Source organism: Rhinopithecus roxellana, chromosome 21 (genome assembly GCF_007565055.1).
Source record: "Rhinopithecus roxellana isolate Shanxi Qingling chromosome 21, ASM756505v1, whole genome shotgun sequence".
Lineage (NCBI taxonomy): Eukaryota > Metazoa > Chordata > Mammalia > Primates > Cercopithecidae > Rhinopithecus > Rhinopithecus roxellana.
This window is the reverse complement of record NC_044569.1, coordinates 43,205,042-43,224,957: the sequence shown is the minus strand read 5'-3', so window position 1 is coordinate 43,224,957 and position 19,916 is coordinate 43,205,042. Positions and strand designations below refer to the sequence as shown.

General features: G+C 39.4%; 1 protein-coding gene across 4 annotated transcripts in view; it reads right to left on the bottom strand.

Annotated features, from left to right (window-relative positions):
* Nucleotides 1–19,397, bottom strand: part of STARD6 (StAR related lipid transfer domain containing 6) — a 43,780-nt gene extending 24,383 nt beyond the window's left edge. Inside the window, exons 1-5 of one of the 4 annotated variants that reach the window (XM_010375364.2) lie at nt 19,322–19,397; nt 18,406–18,428; nt 17,517–17,600; nt 15,647–15,740; nt 15,211–15,260 (exon numbers count right to left, since the gene is read on the bottom strand). In XM_010375364.2, coding sequence (XP_010373666.1) covers nt 15,211–15,260; nt 15,647–15,736 — 140 coding nt within the window. In that variant the 5' untranslated portion in view covers nt 15,737–15,740; nt 17,517–17,600; nt 18,406–18,428; nt 19,322–19,397. Of the gene's footprint in view, nt 1–15,210; nt 15,261–15,646; nt 15,741–17,516; nt 17,601–18,405; nt 18,429–18,893; nt 19,267–19,321 lie in introns of those variants that run through there. The other 3 variants (XM_030926170.1, XM_030926171.1, XM_030926172.1) reach the window with 3 other exon arrangements.
* Nucleotides 19,398–19,916: the final 519 nt, after the last annotated feature.

Here is a 19,916-nt window from a genome sequence, read left to right as displayed (position 1 = left end):
TCTCTCATCTCGTCAAAATCATTCTCCGTCCAGCTTTGATCCATTGCTGGTGATGAAGTGCCCTCCTTTGCAGGGGGAGATGGGCTGTTATTTTTTGAATTTCCAGCTTTTCTGCCCTGCTTTTTCCCCATCTTTGTGGTTTTATCTGCCTTTGGTCTTTGATGATGGTGACGTACTGATGGGGTTTTGGTGTGAGTGTCCTTCCTGTTTGTTAGTTTTCCTTCTAACAGTCAGGACCCTCAGCTGTAGGTCTGTTGGAGATTGCTTGAGGTCCACTCCAGACCCTGTTTGCCTGGGTATCAGCAACAGAGGCTGCAGAAGATAGAATATTGCTGAACAGCGAGGGTACCTGTCTGATTCTTGCTTTGGAAACTTCCTCTCAGGGGTGTACTCCACCATGTGAGGTGTGGGGTGTCGGTCTGCCCCTAGTGGGGGATGTCTCCCAGTTAGGCTACTCAGGAGTCAGGGACCCACTTGAGCAGACAGTCTGTCCATTCTCAGATCTCAACCTCCATGTTGGGAGATCCACTGCTCTCTTCAAAGCTGTCAGACAGAGTCGTTTGCATCTGCAGAGGTTTCTGCTGCTTTTGTTGTTGTTGTTGTTGTTGTTTAGCTGTGGCCTGTACCCAGAGGTGGAGTCTACAGAGACAGGCAGGCCTCCTTGAGCTGCTGTGAGCTCCACCCAGCTCGAGCTTCCCAGCGGCTTTGTTTACCTACTTAAGCCTCAGCAATGGTGGGTGCCCCTCCCCCAGCCTCGCTGCTGCCTTGCTGTTAGATCTCAGACTTCTGTGCTAGCAATGAGGGAGGCTCCGTCGCCGTGGGACCCTCCTGGCCAGGTGTGGGATGTAATCTCCTGGTGTGCCTGTTTGCTAAGACCCTTGGTAAAGCACAGTATTGGGGTGGGAGTTACCCGATTTTCCAGATGTTGTGTGTGTCAGTTCTCCTGGCTAGGAAAAGGAATTCCCTTCCCCCTTATGATTCCCAGGTGAGGCGATGCCTCGCCCTGCTTCAGCTCTCGCTGGTTGGGCTGCAGCAGCTGACCAGCACCGATTGTCCAGCACTCCCTAGTGAGATGAACCCAGTACCTCAGTTGAAAATGCAGAAATCACCTGTCTTCTGTGTCGCTTGCGCTGGGAGCTGGAGACTGGAGCTCTTCCTATTCGGCCATCTTGCTCCACCCCTTGGTCAATTGATTTTTGAAAAAGGAGCCTAGACAGTGTAATGGGGAAAGAAGAATCTCCAACAAATAGTGCTGGGACAATTGGATATTTACATGCAAAGACATTGAATTGGATTCCTACCTCACACCATACAGAAAATTAACTCAAACTGATCACAACAGACCTTTATGTAAGAAATAAAACCATAGATTCCTAGGGATAAATCTTTGTGACTGTGGGTCAGACAATTAGTTCTTGGATTCAACACCCACAGAACAAATAACACAACAGAAGACTGATAAATTGAACTTCAACAAAATTTTTAAAAATTGTGCTTCAAAGGACACCATCAAGAAAGTGAGAAGACGACGTACAGAATGGGAGAAAATAGTTTCAAATCATATATGTGATACTAAATTCGTATCCAGAATGTATAAATAATTCTTCCAACTCAACAATAAAAAGACAATCCAGTTTTTTAAAAAAGAGTTTGGATAAATATTTATCTAAAAAGATACATGAATGGTCAATATGCATGTAATAAGAAGCTTATGGGCACAAGTCATTAAGGACATGCAAATCAAATCCACAGTGAGATACTATTACATACCCAACTAGGATAGCTATAATCAAGAAGACAGATATGAAAAATGTTGAAGAGGTGGAGAAATTGGAACCACTGCTGTTAGGAATATAAAACGGTGCGACCACTCTCTAAAATGGTCTGGTAGTTCTTCAAAATATTAAACATAGAATTGCCATATGATCTAGCAATTCCGGTCCTAGATCTATAGCCAAGAGAAATAAAAATATATGTCCACACAAAAATGTGTATACAAATTTCATAACAGAATTATTTATAATACCTAAAAGATGGAAGCTAAATGTATATTAACTGATGAATAGATAAACAAAATGTGGCATATCCATACCATAGAACATTATTCTGCAATAAAAAGAAACGACGTACTGACACAAGCTGCAACATGGATGAACCTCAAAAACATGATAAAAGAATTTGTGAAAGAAGCAAGTCACAAAAGATCACATAGCATATGATCTCCTTTATAACATGTCCAGAATAGGCAAACATAAAAGGCAGAAGCTGTCACCTAGTCACCTGGGGCTGGGGTGAATTGGATAATGGGAAGTAAATGCTAGTAGGCACAAGTTTCTTTCTGGGTGAGGAGAATGTTCTAAATGAATTATGGTGATCCTGGTACAACTCCGTATATATCCTAACAATCACAGAATTGTACACTTAAAGTGTACATAAATTTAGGGTATATAAATTATCTCAATAAAATTGTTAAAAATGAATTAGTTCCACAAGTTCTTTTTTCTGAATTAGAGAATGACACTAAATTTATTTATCATCTAATCCATTGCATAAAAACAATTATAACAAAAATTCTTAATGTCTCTAGAGTAGGTAGAGAACCTATATTTTATCTAAATAACTTGCTCTAAACTGCAAACCAAAATAAGACGATTCAGTAATTTATAAACTAGTCATCAGCAATTATTTTGTTATCATATCTCTTAATTATCAATTTGTATTTATTCATTATAAATATATTTCCCAATTTCCTGCTCTGCCCACACCCAGTATTATTTATAAACCAGCTGATGTTAATGGTGGTGGAGTTATTGATGATACTGATGTTACTGATTTTTTATTTGTGAAATAGAGAGTTGTGTGAAATGACCTAATATAAACCCCAAATTCTATTTTTAAAATAGTACTACAATATTCATCATTGAATAACATAACTTTTCGTTCCTTAAGTTTTTCATAAAATGGAATGGCAGCAGAGTTTGAACAACACTTTCCAAATTATTATATTAATAATATGTGAATTATTTTTGTAGTTAAGAAAAATTTTAAGTTTGGGAAGATACTGAACCAGGTTTAAGAAGATATTAAACTGGGGGGTTTTTCATTGTTCCTCCAAATATATCTACACATTATGTAGAACAGGATGAATCCTGAGCTGTTAGAACTCTTTATTTTGGTCACAGCAACTTTATTAATTACATTTGTTACTTTAAAAAATGTTTAACCTGTGATATGGTTTGGTTCTGTATCCCCACCCAAATCTCATCTTGAATTGTAGCTCTCATAATTCCCATGTGTTTTAGGGAGACCTGGTGGAAGATAATTGAATCACGGAGGCGGTTTCCCCCATACTGTTCTTGTGTCAGTGAATAAGTCTCATGAGAGCTGATGTTTTTTATAAGGGGTTTCCCCTTTCACTTGTCTCTCAATCCTCTCTTGTCTGCTGCCATGTAAGACATGACTTTCACCTTCTCCCATGATTGTGAGACCTCCCCAGCAACATGGAACTGTGAGTCCATTAAACCTCTTTCTTTGGTAAACTGCCCAGTCTTGGGTATGTCTTTATCAGTAGTGTGAAAATGAACGAATACAACCTGTTTAAACCTGAATGCTTTAATTTATAAAACTTACAAACTGTCTCACACGTCTGCCTCAGAAGGTAGAATAGAGGATTAAATGTAGTGGTGGTAATGATGGTGGTAATAAGTAGTAATGATGGAGGAGAAAGTAGTATGCTAAACAAGCATGAAATGCATATAGGCAGAAAAGGTACATTCTGCTAGAATCCATCTCTGGAAAATCTGCTTTCATTATTCCACAGATACATCTGACAGTTTTGATGAGGTCAGAGAGAATTATGATTAAGAAAGTACAGCATCTGAGGTAAAGTCTTGGTGTCTAAGTTTTTGTCTCACTAACACTAGCTAGGTTACTTGGAGATAGTAACTTACATAGGCCCTTATTCATTTGTAAAATGGGGAAAATAACAGTGCTTACATTGTGGGAAATATGAGAAATACATTTAGAAAATGAAAGAAAAGTATTTAGCACAGTGCCTGACATATAGTAAGACATTACTGTTCACTGCTTCTAACACTGAGATAAATGTGTAAACCCGTGTGCTGGTAGGTCTATATTTCATCCCTTAAGAGCAGAAAGGAATGAAATTCCAACCAAAGAACTGCCCCTCTTTCAGGCAAATACTTAAAGCTAACCACAAAAGGCCCTTTTTGAGTGACAAATTATTAAGAAAAGGCATAAGTTTTGAAAAATTATCTTGAGTTTTTTTTGTACTGCAGTTATAAAATATATAACTTTCCATTTGGTAGCCAGTATAATATAACTAAAGTCCATAAATTCATTCAATAAATATTTATTGAGTGTCTTAGTGAGAGACACTGTTCTAGTGCTAGGGATACTGCAGTGAACACAAGTGATTTATCTCTAGTCTGGTGACTATTAAAGTTAGTATCTTCATCAAGTTTATATTCTAATAAGAGAGACATATAATACATAAGAAAACAAAGAAGATAAATTTCATATAGGGAAAAGTGCTATGAAGAAGATAATAGCAGAACAGTGTAGTTAATAGAAGTTGAATGTGTGTCTATTTGGAAACTTTGGCCACGTGGCTAGAGTCATTCTGAAGAGGAGAAAATGAAACTGAAATCTTGAAAATAAACATGACATTAGCCTTGGAAACATTTTGGGGAATAGCTTGCCAGGCAAAAGAAGAGCAACTAAAAAGGCTCTGAGATGGGTTTAAGTTCAGTGCATTCAAACAACAGAAGTTCATTGTGACTGTAACACAGGGACAATGAAGAGAAGTGGTCAGAAATGAAGTCAGAGAGGTAAGCAGGGCCCAGATAGTTACCTGCAGGTTACGATAAAATCTTTGGACTTATTTCAATAGGTTTTGGGGAAACAGGTGGTTTTTGGCTACATGGATAAATTCTTTGGTGGTAATTTCTTGAGATTTTGGTGCACCCATCACCTGAGCAGTGTACACGGTACCAAATGTGTAGTCTTTTATCCATCATCCTCCTCTCACCCTTTCCCTGGAGTCCCCAAAGTCCATTATATCATTCTTATGCTATCATAGCTTAGCTTTCATTTATAGGTGGGAAAATACGATGTTTGGTTTTTCATTCCTGAGTTACTTCACTTAGAATAATGGTCTCCAACTCCATTCAGGTTGCTGTGAATACCATTATTTTGTTCCTTTTTATAACTGAATAGTGTTCCATGGTTTATATATACCACATTTTCTTTATCCACTCATTGGTTCCATATAATTGCAATTGCTAATTGTGCTGGTATAAGCATGTGTGTGCATGTGTCTTTTTCATATAATGAGTTCTTTTCCTCTGCATACATACCCAGTAGTGGGGTTGCTGGATCAAATGGTAGTTCTACTCTTAGTTCTTCGGGGAATCTCCATACTGTTTTCTATAGTGGTTGTACTAATTTACATTCCCACCAGCAGTGTAAAAGTGTTCCCTTTTCACAGCCATGCCAAAATGTATCATTTTTTGATTTTTAAATTATGGCCATTCTTGCAGGGGTAAGATGGTATCTCATTGTGGTTTTAATTTTCACTCCCTTGATAATTAGTGATGTTGAGCTTTTTTTTTATATGTTTGTTGGCCATTTGTATATCTTCTTCTGAGAATTGTCTATTCATGTCCTTTGCCTGCTTTCTGATGGGATTATTTGTTTCTTACTTGCTGATTTGTTTGAGTTCTTATAGATTCTGGATATTAGTCCTTTGTTGGATGCATAGTTTGTGAATATTTTCCCCCATTCTGTGGGTTATCTGTTTACTCTGCTGATTATTTCTTTTGCTATGCAGAAGGCTTTTAGTTTAATTAGGTCCCATCTATTTATTTTTGGTTTTGTTGCATTTGCTTTTGAGTTCTTGGTGATGAACTCTTTGCCTAAGCCAATGTCTAGAAGAGTTTTTCCAGTGTTATTTTCTAGAGTTTTCATGGTTTCAGGTCTTAAATTTAAGTCTTTGATCCATCTTGAGTACATTTTTGTAAATGATAAGGGATGAAGATCCAGTTTCATTCTTCTACATGTAGCTTGCCAATTATCCCAGGACCATTTGTTGAATAGGCTGTTCTTTCCCCACTTTATGTTTTTGTTTGCTGTGTTGTGGATCAGTTGGGTGTATTTGGCTTTATTTCTGTGTTCTCTATTCTGTTCCATTGGTCTATGTGCCTGTTTTTATACTAGTTCCATGGTATTTGGTAACTAGAGCCTTGTAGAATAGTTTGAAGTTGGGTAATGTGGTGCCTCCAGATTTACTCTTTTTGCTAAGTTTTGCTTTGGCTATGTGGATTCCTTCTTGGTTCCATACGAATTTTAGGATTTTTTTTCTAGTTCTATGAAGAATGATGATGGGACTTTGTTGGGAATTGCATTGAATCTGTAGACTGCTTTTGGCAGTAGGGTCATTTTCACAATACTGATTCTACTCATCCATGAGCATGGGATGTGTTTCCATTTGTTTGTGTAGTCAATGATTTCTTTCAGCAGTGTTCTCAGTTTTCCTTGTAGAGATCTCCCACCTCTTTGGTTAGATATATTTTTAAGTATTTCTTTTTTTGCAGTGACTGAAAAGGGGGTTGAATTCTTTATTTCATTCTCAGCTTGGTCATTGTTGCTGCATAGCAGTGCTACTGATTTGTGTACACTGACTTTGTATCCTGCAACTTTATTCAATTATGAGATCTAGGACCTTTTTGGATGAGTCATTAGGGTTTTATAGGTGTATAATCATATCATTGATCAACAGTGACAGTCTGTCTTCCTCTTTACCCATTTGCATGATTGCTCTGGCTAGGACTTCCAGTACTATGTTGAATAGAAGTGGTGAAAATGGGCATCCTTTTCTGTTCTAGTTTACAGGAGGAATGCTTTCAACTTTTCCCTGTTCAGTATAATGTTGATTGTGGGTTTATTACAGATGGCTTTTATTACTTTGAGGAAAGTTCCTTCTATGACTATTTTGTTGAAGATTTTAATCATAAAGAGATGCTGAATTTTGTCCAGTGCCTTTTCTGCATCTATTGAGATGATCAAAATTTTTGTTTTTAATTTTGCTTATGTGATGTATCACATTTATTGACTTGGGTATGTTAAACCATCCCCGCATCCTGGGTATGAAACGCATTCGATCATGGTATATACTATCTTTTTGATATACTGTTGGATTTGGCTAGCTAGTATTTTCTTGAGGATTTTTGCATTTGTGTTAATCAGGGATATTGGTCTTTTTTTTTTTTTTTTATGTCTTTTCCTGGTTTTGTTATTAGGGTGATACTGGCCTCACGGAATGAAGGGAGGATTCCTTCTTTCTCTATCTTTTGGAATAGTTTCAGTAAGATCATACCAATTTTCTTTGAATGTCTGATAAAATTCAGCTGTGAATCCATCTCGTTCTGGACTTTTTTGTTGGCAATTAAAAAAATATTGTTTCAGTCTTGCGACTTGTTATTTTTTTTTCTTTCAGATTTTCTATTTCTTCCTGATTTAATCTAGGATGGTTGTATTTTTTCCCAGAATTTATTGATCTCCTCTATTTTCTAGCTTGTGCCTGTAAAGGCATTCACAGGAGCCTTGAATGATCTTTTTGTATTTCTGTAGTATCGGCTGTAATATCTCCCATTTCATTCCTAATTGAGCTTATTTGGATTTTCTCTCTTCTTTACTTGGCTAATCTTACCAATGGTCTGTCAATTTTTTCTTTTCAAAGAACTAGCTTTTTGTTTCATTTATCCTTTGTAATTTTTTTGTCCCAATTTCACTGACTTTTGCTTTGATTTTTGTTATTTTTTTCTTCTGCTGTGTTTGGGTTTAGCTTCTTCATGTTTCTCTAGTTCCTTGAGGTGTGAGCTTAGAGTGTCTATTTGTGCTCTTTCAGGCTTTCTAATGTAGGCATTTAATGCTATGTACTTTCCTCTTAGCATCACCCAGAGGTTTTGATAAGTTGTGTCACTATTATTGTTCAGTTCAAATAATTTTAAAATTTCCATCTTGATTTCATTGGTGACTCAAAGATTGTTCAAGAGCAGATTATTTAATTTCTATGTATTTGCACAGTTTTAGGGTTCCTTTTGGAATTAATTTCCAGTTTTATACCACTATGGTGTGAGAGGATATTTGATGTAATTTTGATTTTCTTAAATTTATTGACACTTGTTTTATGACCTATCATATGGTCTATCTTAGAGAATGTTCCATGTGCTGATGAAAAGAACATATATTTTGCAGTTGTTGGGTAGAATTTTCTGTAAATATCTGTTAAATCCATTTGTTATATGCTACTAGTTTAAGCCCATTGTCTTCTTGTTGGCTTTCTGTCTTGATGACCTATCTAGTGCTATCAGTGGAGTACTGAAATCTCCCACTATTATTGTGCTGCTGTCTATCTTGTATCTTAGGTCTAGTAGTAATTGTCTTATAAATGTGGGAGCTCCAGTGTTAGGTGTGTATATATTTAGGATTGTGATATTTTCCTATTAGACTAATCTTTTTATTATTATACAATGTCCCTCTTTGTATCTTAAAGCTGTTTTTGCTTTAAAGTCAGTTTTTTTTTCTGATATAAGAATAGCTATTCCTGCTGCTTTTGGTTTTCATTTGCATGGAATATCTTTTTCCACCCCTTTACCTTAATTTTATGTGAGACCTTATGTGTTAGGTCCCTTGAAGACAGCAGATGCTTGGTTGATAAATTTTTGTCCTTTCTGAATTCTGTATTTTTTCAGTGAAGCACTTGAGACATTTACATTCAATGTTAGTATTAAGATGTGAGGTAATGTTCTCTTCATCATGCTAGTTATTGTTTTAATATCTTTTTTTGTGTGTGTATGTTATTGTTTTATAGGCCCTGTGAGATTTATGCTTTAAGGAAGTCCTATTTTGGTGTATTTCAAGGTTTTGTTTCAAGATTTAGAACTCCTTGTAGCATTTCTTGTAGTGCTGGCTTGGTAGTGGCAAATTCTCTCAGCATTTGTTTGTCTGAAAAAGACTTCAGCTCTCCTTCATTTATGAAGCTAACTTTTGCTGGATACAAAATTCTTGGCTGACAATTATTTTGTTTCAGGAGGCTAAAGATGGGACAATTCCTCTGGCTTGGAAGGTTTCTGCTGAAATATCTGCTGTTAATCTGATAGGTTTTCCTTTATAGGTTATCTGATGCTTTTGTCTCACAGCTCTTAACATTTTTTCCTTCATTTTGACTTTAGATAACCTAATGACTATGTGCCTAGGTGATGATCTTTTTGCAATGAGTTTTCCAGGTGTTCTTTGAGCTTCTCATATTTGGATGTCTAGATCTCTAGCAAGGCCAGGGAAGTTTTCCTCAATTATTCCCTCAAATAAGTTTTGCAAACTTTTAGATTTCTCTTCTTCCTCAGGAACACCAATTATTCTTAGGTTTGGCCATTTAACATAATTCCAAATATCTTGGAGGCTTTGTCCATTTTTTTTGTTTTTTGTTTCTTTGAGACAAGGTCTCACTCTGTCACCCAGGCTGGAGTGCAGTGGTGTGATCTTGGCTCACTGCAACCTCCACCTTCCAAGCTCAAGTGATCCTCCCATCTCAGCTTCTCAAGCAGCTGGGACCACAGGCATCCACTACCATGCCCAGCTAATATTTTGTATTTTTACTAGAGACAGGTTTTGCCATGTTGCCCAGGCTGGTCTCAAACTCCTGAGTTTAGGTGATTCACCCACCTCAGCCTCCCAAAATGCTGGGATTATGGGTGTGAGCCACTGTGCCTGGTCCCAGCTTTTAAAAATTATTTTTTTTCTGTGTCTTTGTCTGATTGGGTTAATTTGAAAGGCTTGTCTTTGAGTTCTGAAGTTCTTTCTTCTACTTGTTCTAGTCTGTTGTTGAAACTTTCCAGTGCATTTTGTATTTCTCTGTGTCTTTCATTTCCAGAAGTTGTGATTGTTTTTTATGATATCTATTTCTCTGGAGATTTTTTCATCCATTTCCTGTATTTTTGAAAAAATTTATTTAAGTTGCTTTTCATCTTTCTCTGGTATCTCCTTGAGTAGCTTAATAATCAACCTTCTGAATTCTTTATATGGCAACCCACAGATTTCTTCTTGGCTTGGATCCATTGCTAGAGAGCTGGTATGATCTTTTGGAGGGTTATAGAACCCTGTTTTGTCAGATTACAAGAATTACTTTTTTTGTTTCTTCTTGTTTGGGTCTACTATTTCAGTGGAATGCTCTGGAACTTAAAAGCCTGTTGTTCAGATTGTCTAGTCCCAAGAGGTGATCCCTTGATATGGTGATCTCCCCCTTACCCTAGGGATGGGGCTTCCTGAGAGCCAGATTGCAGTGATTGTTATTGCTTTTCTTGGTCTAGCCACCCAGCAGGGCTACAAGGCTCTGGGCTGTGGCTGGGGAATGTCTGTTAAGAGGCCTGTAATGTGATCAGTCTTCAGGTCTGCCAGCCATAGATACCACATCTGCTGTAGTGGAAGTGGCAGGGGAGTAAAGTAGACTTTGTGAGAGTCCTTGGTTGTAGATGTTTCGGGTGCTGGCTTTCTCAAATGCTGGTTATGGTAGCAGTGAAGTTGTCATGTGGACGCACTCAGGACCTCTGGTTAGACAGGATGTTCCAGGAACATCCTGGAAGTAGCTGTTGTCTTCCCCTAGGATAAGGGTTATTCTGTCATGAGTTGCTGTAATGGCCTGAGTTAGTTGGCCTCCAGCCAGGAGGTGGTGCTTTCAAGAGAGCACCAGTAGTAGGGGGATCTAAGCTTGCCCTAAGTTGGCCAGGGTATGTATTTTGGTTTCTCAGGCAATGGGCAGGGCCATTAAGCTCTCAAGAGTTTCTGTCTTTTGTGTTCGATTACCAGGGGGGAGGAATACCGTAAGGTGGGGGCAGGATTAGGCAGATCTGGCCTCAGACTCTCCTTGGGAAGGGCTTGCTGTAGCCACTGTGGGGAATAGGGGGGTGGTCTTCAGCCAATGGGGTTATGTTCTAGAGGCAACTGTGGCTGCCTTCTGCTGTGTCATATAGTTTGCCAGGGAAATAAGTGATAGCAGGTAGCAAGGGTCTCACCCAGCTCCCACGCAGTTGGTGAGGCCAGTCTTGCTCCCATAGTGCCCTACTCGGACTTTGCCCCAGGTCATGAGCTTCCCTGCTGAGAAGGTAAGCAAAGTTTTTGGAACTTGCCCCTCCCTGCCTGCCCACTCCATTGGTGGTGACTCCCACACTTGTATCTGCAGCAGTTCCCATTTGCAGCACCCCCACGGCCCCGATCCCACCGATTCTCTCAAGAAAATTTTTGCCTCATCAAAATTATTACTAATTTCAGTTGGGAGTTTCTTTCACCCTGTGACCCCTCCCTAATTCCACTGGCTGCCTTCTCTGAGGGCCCCTGTGACATATAGTCATGGATGGCTTCCCTGGGCTCAAGCTGGACACTGAGAGTGCCTGCAAAGCACTTCCTGCCACTGCTTTTGCTTTTATATTTCACTCAGCTTCTTAAATCCATTTCATCTCTAGGTATGGTTATATCCCTCTCCCATGATCTGGATTTTCAGATTCCCCAGTGGGGATGTGTGTTTGGAGGCAGGTTTTCCCCCTTCCACACTTTGGGAACTCACAGTTTTTCACCTGTCTCATGGAATCTGCAGCGAAGTGCTGCTTCTTTCAAAGGTCTGTGTATTCCTTTGGTTTTCTTGGTATACTCCTGCAGTAGTTCTTGGAGCACAAGTTCATGGTGTGTCTCCACAGGCTGTTCTGTATGTCCAAGTGGGAGCTGCATATTAGTCCTGCCTCCTATCCACCATCTTATCCCAAAGTCTCAGTTTGCAGAATTCTTCTGGACTTTTAGATCAATGGATACCTTTAGAATATTTTAGGCAGCAGAGTGACAATCTGAATGATAATTTTAAAAATATACTTTGGCCATTGTGTGAAGAGTGGGATGTAGTTGAATAAGAGTAGACACAAGGAGATTAGGAGGATACTAAAATAATCCATTGAGAGATGATAGCAGCTCGCACTAGGATGGCAACAGAATAATAATGAAAATTAACCTACTTTTCTCTGTACATATTTGGTCACTTAAAGCCTCTATCAGAATCCAAATCTGAGGTCAATCATCCTTTCTGTTGGCCAACATTTTATAAGCACCTTCTCGGTAAAAAAAAAAAAAAAAAAAAAAAAAAAAAAAAAAAAAAAAAAAATTGGAAAAATTTGAATCAAAGTCACACAAGTTTTTTACTTCAGGACTTCTCTGAACCTTAGAGTGAATCTTTCCTGGTGTGGTGGCCTACACCTGTAATACCAGCACTTTGGGATGATGGAGTGGGAGGAGTGCTTGAGCTCAGGAGCTGAAGGTCAGCCTAGGCAATACAATGAGACTTTATCTCTACTAAAAATAAAAATAATAATAATAATAATTATCCAGGTGTGGTGGTGCACACCTGTAGTCCCAGCTATTTGGGAGGCTGAGGTGAGAGATAGAGGCTGCAGTGAGCTACGATGACACCACTGTACTCCAGCTTGGGTGACAGAGCAAGACCCTATTTCAAAAAAAGAAAATAGAAAAATAAAAAGATAATATAGTATGAAGTATTTTAGAAACTTATTTGACAGCAGTGCAACCCACTTTTTTTCCAAAAGGCATTTTAAGGTATTACATTTCTCTCAGATGCTAGTTTGGCAGACTGCACTGGACCTACCATATATCTCCAAAGTGTATAGTGTTTATATTTAGTTGCCCATTCTAAATTCATATGCACATATTTCTTGCTTCCTTTTTATTCCCAACTTTTAAAATAAAGCCATGAAGCTTTGTTTGAAGCACCAAAACATTTTAAGGTTCCCTATCTTTCCTCCCTATTTGATAAAAATCTCACTTTCTTTTTACTTCGGCTGGGGAAGGTAAACTTCAAATGAGCTAACATATTCTGCTTGATTTATTTTACAAGAACCTAAATACTTGCCATAGCTGATTTTGAAAAAAAATACATATTGACAAATATAAACTACTTTCATTATACTCTCCTTACGTACATAAGAATGTACAAAATTAGGATAGGCAGTGGGTCATGCTGGAGAAAATATGCATGTAAAATGGAGCTTCATGTACTTTTTAAATCAATGTTAAATTTAAAGCTGTTTGATACTTAATAGACTATAGCTCAACTATAAAACAGAATCAAAAGACAGTTTTCCAAAACCACTGTGCAGTAGGCAGGCTCTAAAGTGATCCCCAATAAACCCCACCTCCTGGTACTGACATTCTGTGTAATCTCCTCCCTCTGTGTCAGGGCTGGATCTAGTGATTCACTTGTAATATAAAGAATATTGCAAAAGTGATGGATGTCACTTATGCAATTAGGTTGCAGAAAGACATCGGCTTCTGCCTTATTTGCTCTTTCTTGCTGTCTCCTAGCCCCCTCATTGTGAGGGAAGTAAACTGCTATGTTTTCAATAGCCCTATGGAGAGGCTATATATCAAGGAACTAAGGAAGGTTCCACCCAAGAGCCATCAAGGAACTGACGACCTTAGTCCAACAAGCCCGTGAGGGACTGAATCTTGCCAACAACAATGTGAGTGAGTTTGGAGCATAGCCTCCTTCAATTGAGTCTTCAGATGAGACCTAAGCCCATTTGACACCTTGATTACAGCCTTGTGGATTCCTTGAGGCAGAGGCACCTAGCAAAGCTGTTCCTGGGTTCCTAATCCAGAGAAGCCATAAGATAATGAATGTTTAAGTAGTTAAGTTATGGGATAATTTGTTGTGCACCAATAAATACCTAGTACACAGTGCATATAAATTTCACTCAAACTGTGAGTGCAAAAAGTACCAACTGTTTAGTTTTGCATGTGAGAGTAAAATACCTCTGATAAAAATTTCCAATAAAGCTTTAGAACAGCTTAACAGAACCTATTCTTTGGCTCTAGGCATTTGTATAGCACCCTGTATATAAATACTCAATAATTACTTGTAGACTAAATGAATAACTTCCAAGCTTTTAAAAAATGCCAAGGTTGCTGTCTGCACTGGTCTGATCTGTAAGATATCAAAAAGCCATATTATCTAAAAGTTAATTCCCCTAGTGTACCTAGGCTTGACCACACCCACTCCTCCCTCAGTTTATTTTTGAAAGTGCCTCTATTGGAATCATTATTTCGATAAGGTAGGGATTATTTTCCTGATAATTGTTAAGTGAGTGGGAGAAAGCATATCAGCTTTGTCCAATGGTAAAAAATTGAGTTGAAATATAAGATAGGTAAACTTTAGTGAAATTTTATAAAAGAAAGAAACATAAAATGAGGTAGTTGAAAGAAGGAGTGGACACCAAAAGGAAAGGAACTGAATAAAATTTATGATGATCTGATGGCCCTGATGTACTATCATGAGCAATAAATGAACTCTGAAAGATTAAGCTAAAAAAAGTCGATAGACTTTCCCTTAGGGTACTTGTATTTGAAATAATTTGATCCTTAAAAGTATATTTAAAAGAAGCATACAGAAAAAATGCATATTTAAAATGAGGAAGTAGGCCGAGCACAGTGGCTCACACCTGTAATCCCAGCACTTTGGGAAGCCAAGACAGGCAGATCGCTTGAGCTTAGGAGTTCGAGACCAGCCTGGGCAACCCCATCTCTACAAAAACATATAAAAATTAGTTGGGCGTGGTGGTGTGCACCTGTAGTCCCAGCTATTCAGGAGGCCGAGGTGGAAGGACTGCTTGAGCCCAGGAGGCAGAGATAGCAGTGAGCCGAGATTATGTCACTGCACTCCAGTCTAGTGACAGCCAGACCCTGTCTCAAAAAAATAAAATAAACTGAAGAAATAAACTTTACTTGTTAATGGCTCATTTAACGGACATATGAAGGGTTTAAAATTCCATAAAATATTACTGTTAGCAAGAAAATGCCAATCTGCTCTTATAGTAATTATTTCTTGAAGTGAAAATTTCCTATTTTAGTGAATTAGTAATTATAAGAGATTTTTTATCTGATTGTCATCAGATTCGAAAATAGAAGATTAGATGGTATCTAATTGCTGTATTAATATCACATTTCAGCCTAGTGACAATAATTTCTATTTATTACTATAAAATAATTTATTATAGCTAATGAAGCAGCACTGAAATTCCAGATACATCAATGACATTGAATTTAAAACAGTAATTGCAAATAGAAGATTGTACTCACAGGTTTCCATGGAATTTTCTAGAAGCCTTACTGGAAACAGTTATCTTTTTCTCAAAGGGGAATAAAAATCCACAAATAATTAGCTGTCAAATGCAGGAAAAATGAAAATGAAAAACAAAAGTAAAAAAACTTTTTTTCTGGTTTGTAAAAGAAAAAAAAATATATATATATATATATATATATTTCAGAGGCAGGGTCTCACTATGTTGCCCAGTCTGTAGTGTAGTGGCTATTCACAGGCACAATCATAGTGCATGACAGCCTCAAACTCCTGTGCTCAAGCAGTCCTCCTGTCTCAGCCTCCTGAGTAGTTGGTACTATAGGTGCATACCACTGCACCTGGCACAGAAAATACTTTTTTTAAAAAAGTCTTTACAATGAATTGTTTCTTACTTAAAAACAAACTCTTGAAACATATTTTAACTTATTTTCTTACTGAAATTTTAACCACTTTCCAGCCTGATGTATCTTGAGTATAACCTAAAACTTCTTGGACAGTTTTTTGGGCAATTGCCTTGTAGTCCATCTGTCTGCAAAGTTTTAAAAACAAACAACTGGTAAGAATATAATCATATAAAAACTTAAGAAGTGCTATCTTACATTTTAATATTATTTCTATAGTGCCTATCACATAGAAATGAACACTATTACTTGATAAATGCATGTATGCATGAACCCCTCTCTGCTTATAGTCTTTCAAACAAGAAATTGTGGTATAGTAGAAAAATCTAGACTTTGGAAACAGAAACCTGGGTCATATCCTGTCTCTGCCACCTAATAATTCTGTGAAGCATATTACTTAGTATTTCTGTTTTTCCATTTTTCTCAAGGTATAAAATTAGGATAATATCTGTCTTGTAGAATTAGTGTGAGGATTAAATAAGATGATATGCTTAAGGTTCTATCCAGTGCCTGGCATACTATAGTCATTCAATAAATAATTTTAATTTCTAACAGTTTAATCATGCGTCCTTTCTCTTCTGAAGCATCATGAGCTGTTGGTTATGTGTTCTTGAGGTTTAATCTTTTTAAAGTGAGTAGCAGTGGCACTACATGATCTTGCCCCTGCCTTCCTCTTCAAATATACCTCCTACCGGGCTTCCTCTTGTCCACTTAGCTCCAATCATTTGATCTCCTGGCTGTTCCTCAAATACAATCAAGCAATTTCCAACTTCAGGTTGTTTGTACTTGCTGTTCCTTCTGCTTGTCACTTTCTTCTGCAATGTGTTCATACAACTGTTTCATAGGTATCTTTGCTTAAATGTCACCTCCTCAGATAGGATCAAGTTTAAATCAACTGAATTTAAATGTACTAAACCCTACTTGAAGTTAGAAACTACAATGGACTGAATGTTTATGTCTCCCTAAAATTCATATGCTGAAATCCTAACTCTCAGGGTGATATTAGGAGATGATTAGGTCATGAGGGCAAAGTCCTTATGAATGGGATTAGTGCCCTCACAAAAGAAACTCCAGGGAGCTCACTGGCCCCTTCTGCCATGTAAGGACACTGCCAGAAGTGGTAGCAGTCTGCAACCAGAAGAGGGCCCTCACTAGAACCTAACCACTCTGGCACCCAGATTTCAGACTTCCAGGATCCAGAAAGCTGAGAATTAAATTTATTGTTTACAAGTCATTCAGTCTTTGGTAATTTCTTATGGCAGCCCAAAAGGACTGAGACAGGCACTGTGGTAGGTGTAGCAACAACAGTTGAGTAAGATACTAGATACTATTTCTGCTGTGAATGAGTTCAGGAAGCTGCAGTCTCACTGGTCGTTTGGTTCATCATCCAGCTTTCAGTTAGGGGAAGCTGGCCGGTAAGTTGAAAGCAGAACTGGATTCAAATCCTGACTTTGTCACTTAGCACCAGCTATATTATTTTGGGTAAATTGCTTAATCTTTGAACGTCAATTTCCACATCTATAGAATGGGGATAATAATATCTATCTCACTGAATCATTATGAGAATTAATATATGTAAAAATGCTTGAAACAGTGTGGAGCCCTATACTAGGTTATCAAAATGGTTAGTTTCTCTTTAAAAAATGGACACATGTAAATCCATCATTTAAAAAACTCTCCAAAGATCTGCCTCCTTAAGCACTTAAATAAACCTTCTTAAAGTTTAATTATTATAACATTTCTTCCTTAGCTCTCACCTAAAACTCTTCAGGTTGGACATAAATCTATTTTCTCTTATTTAATTCTCCAGCAAGGCACAACAGGTGATAGCCTCTATATTTGAAAAGTTTTAGTAAACCATTATTATAACCTCCTCTTTCCTAGCAGAGTCCTAGTTTCTTTACCTTTCCTGACAGATTTAATGCAGAATTTTAGTAACCACTGGGGCTCCTCTCCAAATCCTTGTGGAAATCTCCATATTTCTTAACCTGTGAGGAAACAAGGCAGAAGTAGAATTATTTAGATCCATGAATTAGGTAATATATTTGATAATTTCCTTTATATCTTCTCAATGTCCTTTGTCTATACTTTGTCTTCACTAGGAAACATTTGCTATATATATGCCCCAAGATGAAAGAAAAAGTTAGTACAAAAAACTTTAAAAGATAAAAAGAATCTTTAAGAAACTACTTCTTCTTCTTTTTTTTTTTTTTGAGACGAAGTCTCGCTCTGTGGCCCAGGCTGGAGTGCAGTGGCACCATCTCGGCTCACTGCAAGCCCCGCCTCCCAGTTTCACACCATTCTCCTGCCTCAGCCTCCCCAGCAGCTGGGACTATAGGCGCCCGCCACCACGCCTGGCTAATATTTTCTATTTTTTTAGTAGAGACGGGGTTTCACCGTGTTAGCCAGGATGGTCTCGATCTCCTGACCTCGTGATCCACCCGCCTCGGCCTCCCAAAGTGCTGGGATTACAGGCCTGAGCCACCGCGCCCGGCCAAGAAACCGTTTTAAAGAAACTCAGTTTAAAAAGACATTTAGGTAGAATGTGGATACAAAAATCTAACTTTTTAAGCTCATGTCATTAACAATCCTTGTTTAATCCCTGAACAGGGCTTGTCTTAGCATAAAATACGGTTCTTGATTTCCTATTAGAAACCTACTTGATATTAACTTATCCAGACACTTTGAAGATTATTGGGACATACCGCTAGAGGGTATGTCTTATTTTCAAATCACCAACTATTACTGCCATAATAGAAGAAAGCACCAACAGTAAGACTACAGTTGTATTACCTGGTGATAGAGCATCGGATGAGCTGGAACATATTCAGATGGAGTCATGGTCAAGGATATCTTCACTCATAAGGTCAGTGGAAAATAAACATAAACCAAGATTGGGATGGCCTCTTTTTTGTATACACCAATTGGTTGAAACTGGATTCTTTCCAGACTTGCAATCAGTTTTACACATGTTAGTGGGTCTTTACATCTGTTTGTATAATGTCCCTCTGTCTGGGCTGCCTGACTGGGTCCCCAATCCGTGCTGGGTCACTGCTATTCTTCCCTGGGAATCAAGCTTCACTAGGAGTTTGTTAAATCCCATCCCTGGCTAAACTCGGCTCTCCCATCTCCCATCTGCTTTGTGTGTGAGAGGCTCTGGGGTGTGATAGGAAAGGCACTGAAGAGGGAGTGAAAGAAGTGGTGAGGGGCGCTGCCTACTAGCTGAGATGATGTCTTATTTTTGGCGGGGGATGCTCTGAAAGCGGGGAGGCTGAGCTCACTTGGAAAAACTGGAGCTGTGGGGCCGACTCTCAGCAACCGGAACGACGGCCGCCAGCGCCCTTAAGTCTCCCTCCCCATCCAGTCCCCTCCCGCAGACCCCGGGGCCGGCCGAAAGGAGATCAGCTAGTCCCCGCGAAAACTGGCCTAGACTAGCTGTGACCGAGGTTGGGAGGGCGTGGGGGGCAGCGACTTAGAACAAGCCCACATCCGCCCCCTCCCAGCCCCAGAAAGGAGGGAGAAACAGCACCTCCCAGCAGGGGTCGCGCCCTAACGCCCCACAGAATCCTTTTTTCTGCTCCGGCGGCTTCCTCGCCTCCCCTAGCGCCCGGCGCCCCACTGCCGCGCGTGCGCACCGCAGGCCGGCGCCATGTTGGGGCGGTTTGAAAGCGAGCGCGGGCGTTGAGCTCTGCTGTGACTGCTGAGGAACCTGCGCGTAAGCCGAGCCTGAGGCGAGGCGGTGTCCGGGTTCGGGAAGCTTTGCGGTGTCTCGCGTTGGGTAACAGGCCTGAGCTTTCGGCGGAGAGCTGTGGAAGTGTGCGGTTTTTTTGGTTTTGTTTTATTTTTATTTTGGGGCCTTAGGGGTGAGTTAGGCCGGGAAGGACGGTGTCTTTTCGAGGGTTGTCCCATCCTGTGACAGCCGAGAAAAGGCCAAAGGAGAGTGGCGAGGAAAGAGGAAGAGACGTCTCCTGAGGGAGGGCGCTTGTGGAGTTTCTGTGGAAGGAGGAACACTGTAGGGGGAGTGCCCCTTGGACGAGGCAGGGTCGCGGTACGCGGCGGAGGGGCCTGACACAGGCGTTTGGGGACCTGAGGCGGCGACGGGAAGGGGCTTGCGCTCTGGGTCCGTCGCTTCCGAACACTTCTCCTTCAGTCCATTGCGGCGCTCGCCCTGGTTGCTGAATAAATGGTTTCGGAGTGAAAAGCACCTCTTTGAAGACCTTGTCTGTGTCTGTGACTGACGGGCGGTGGAACATCAAAGGGAGGGTGTCGCCTGATTGGGGCTGGAAAAGTTGGAATTCAGAGCG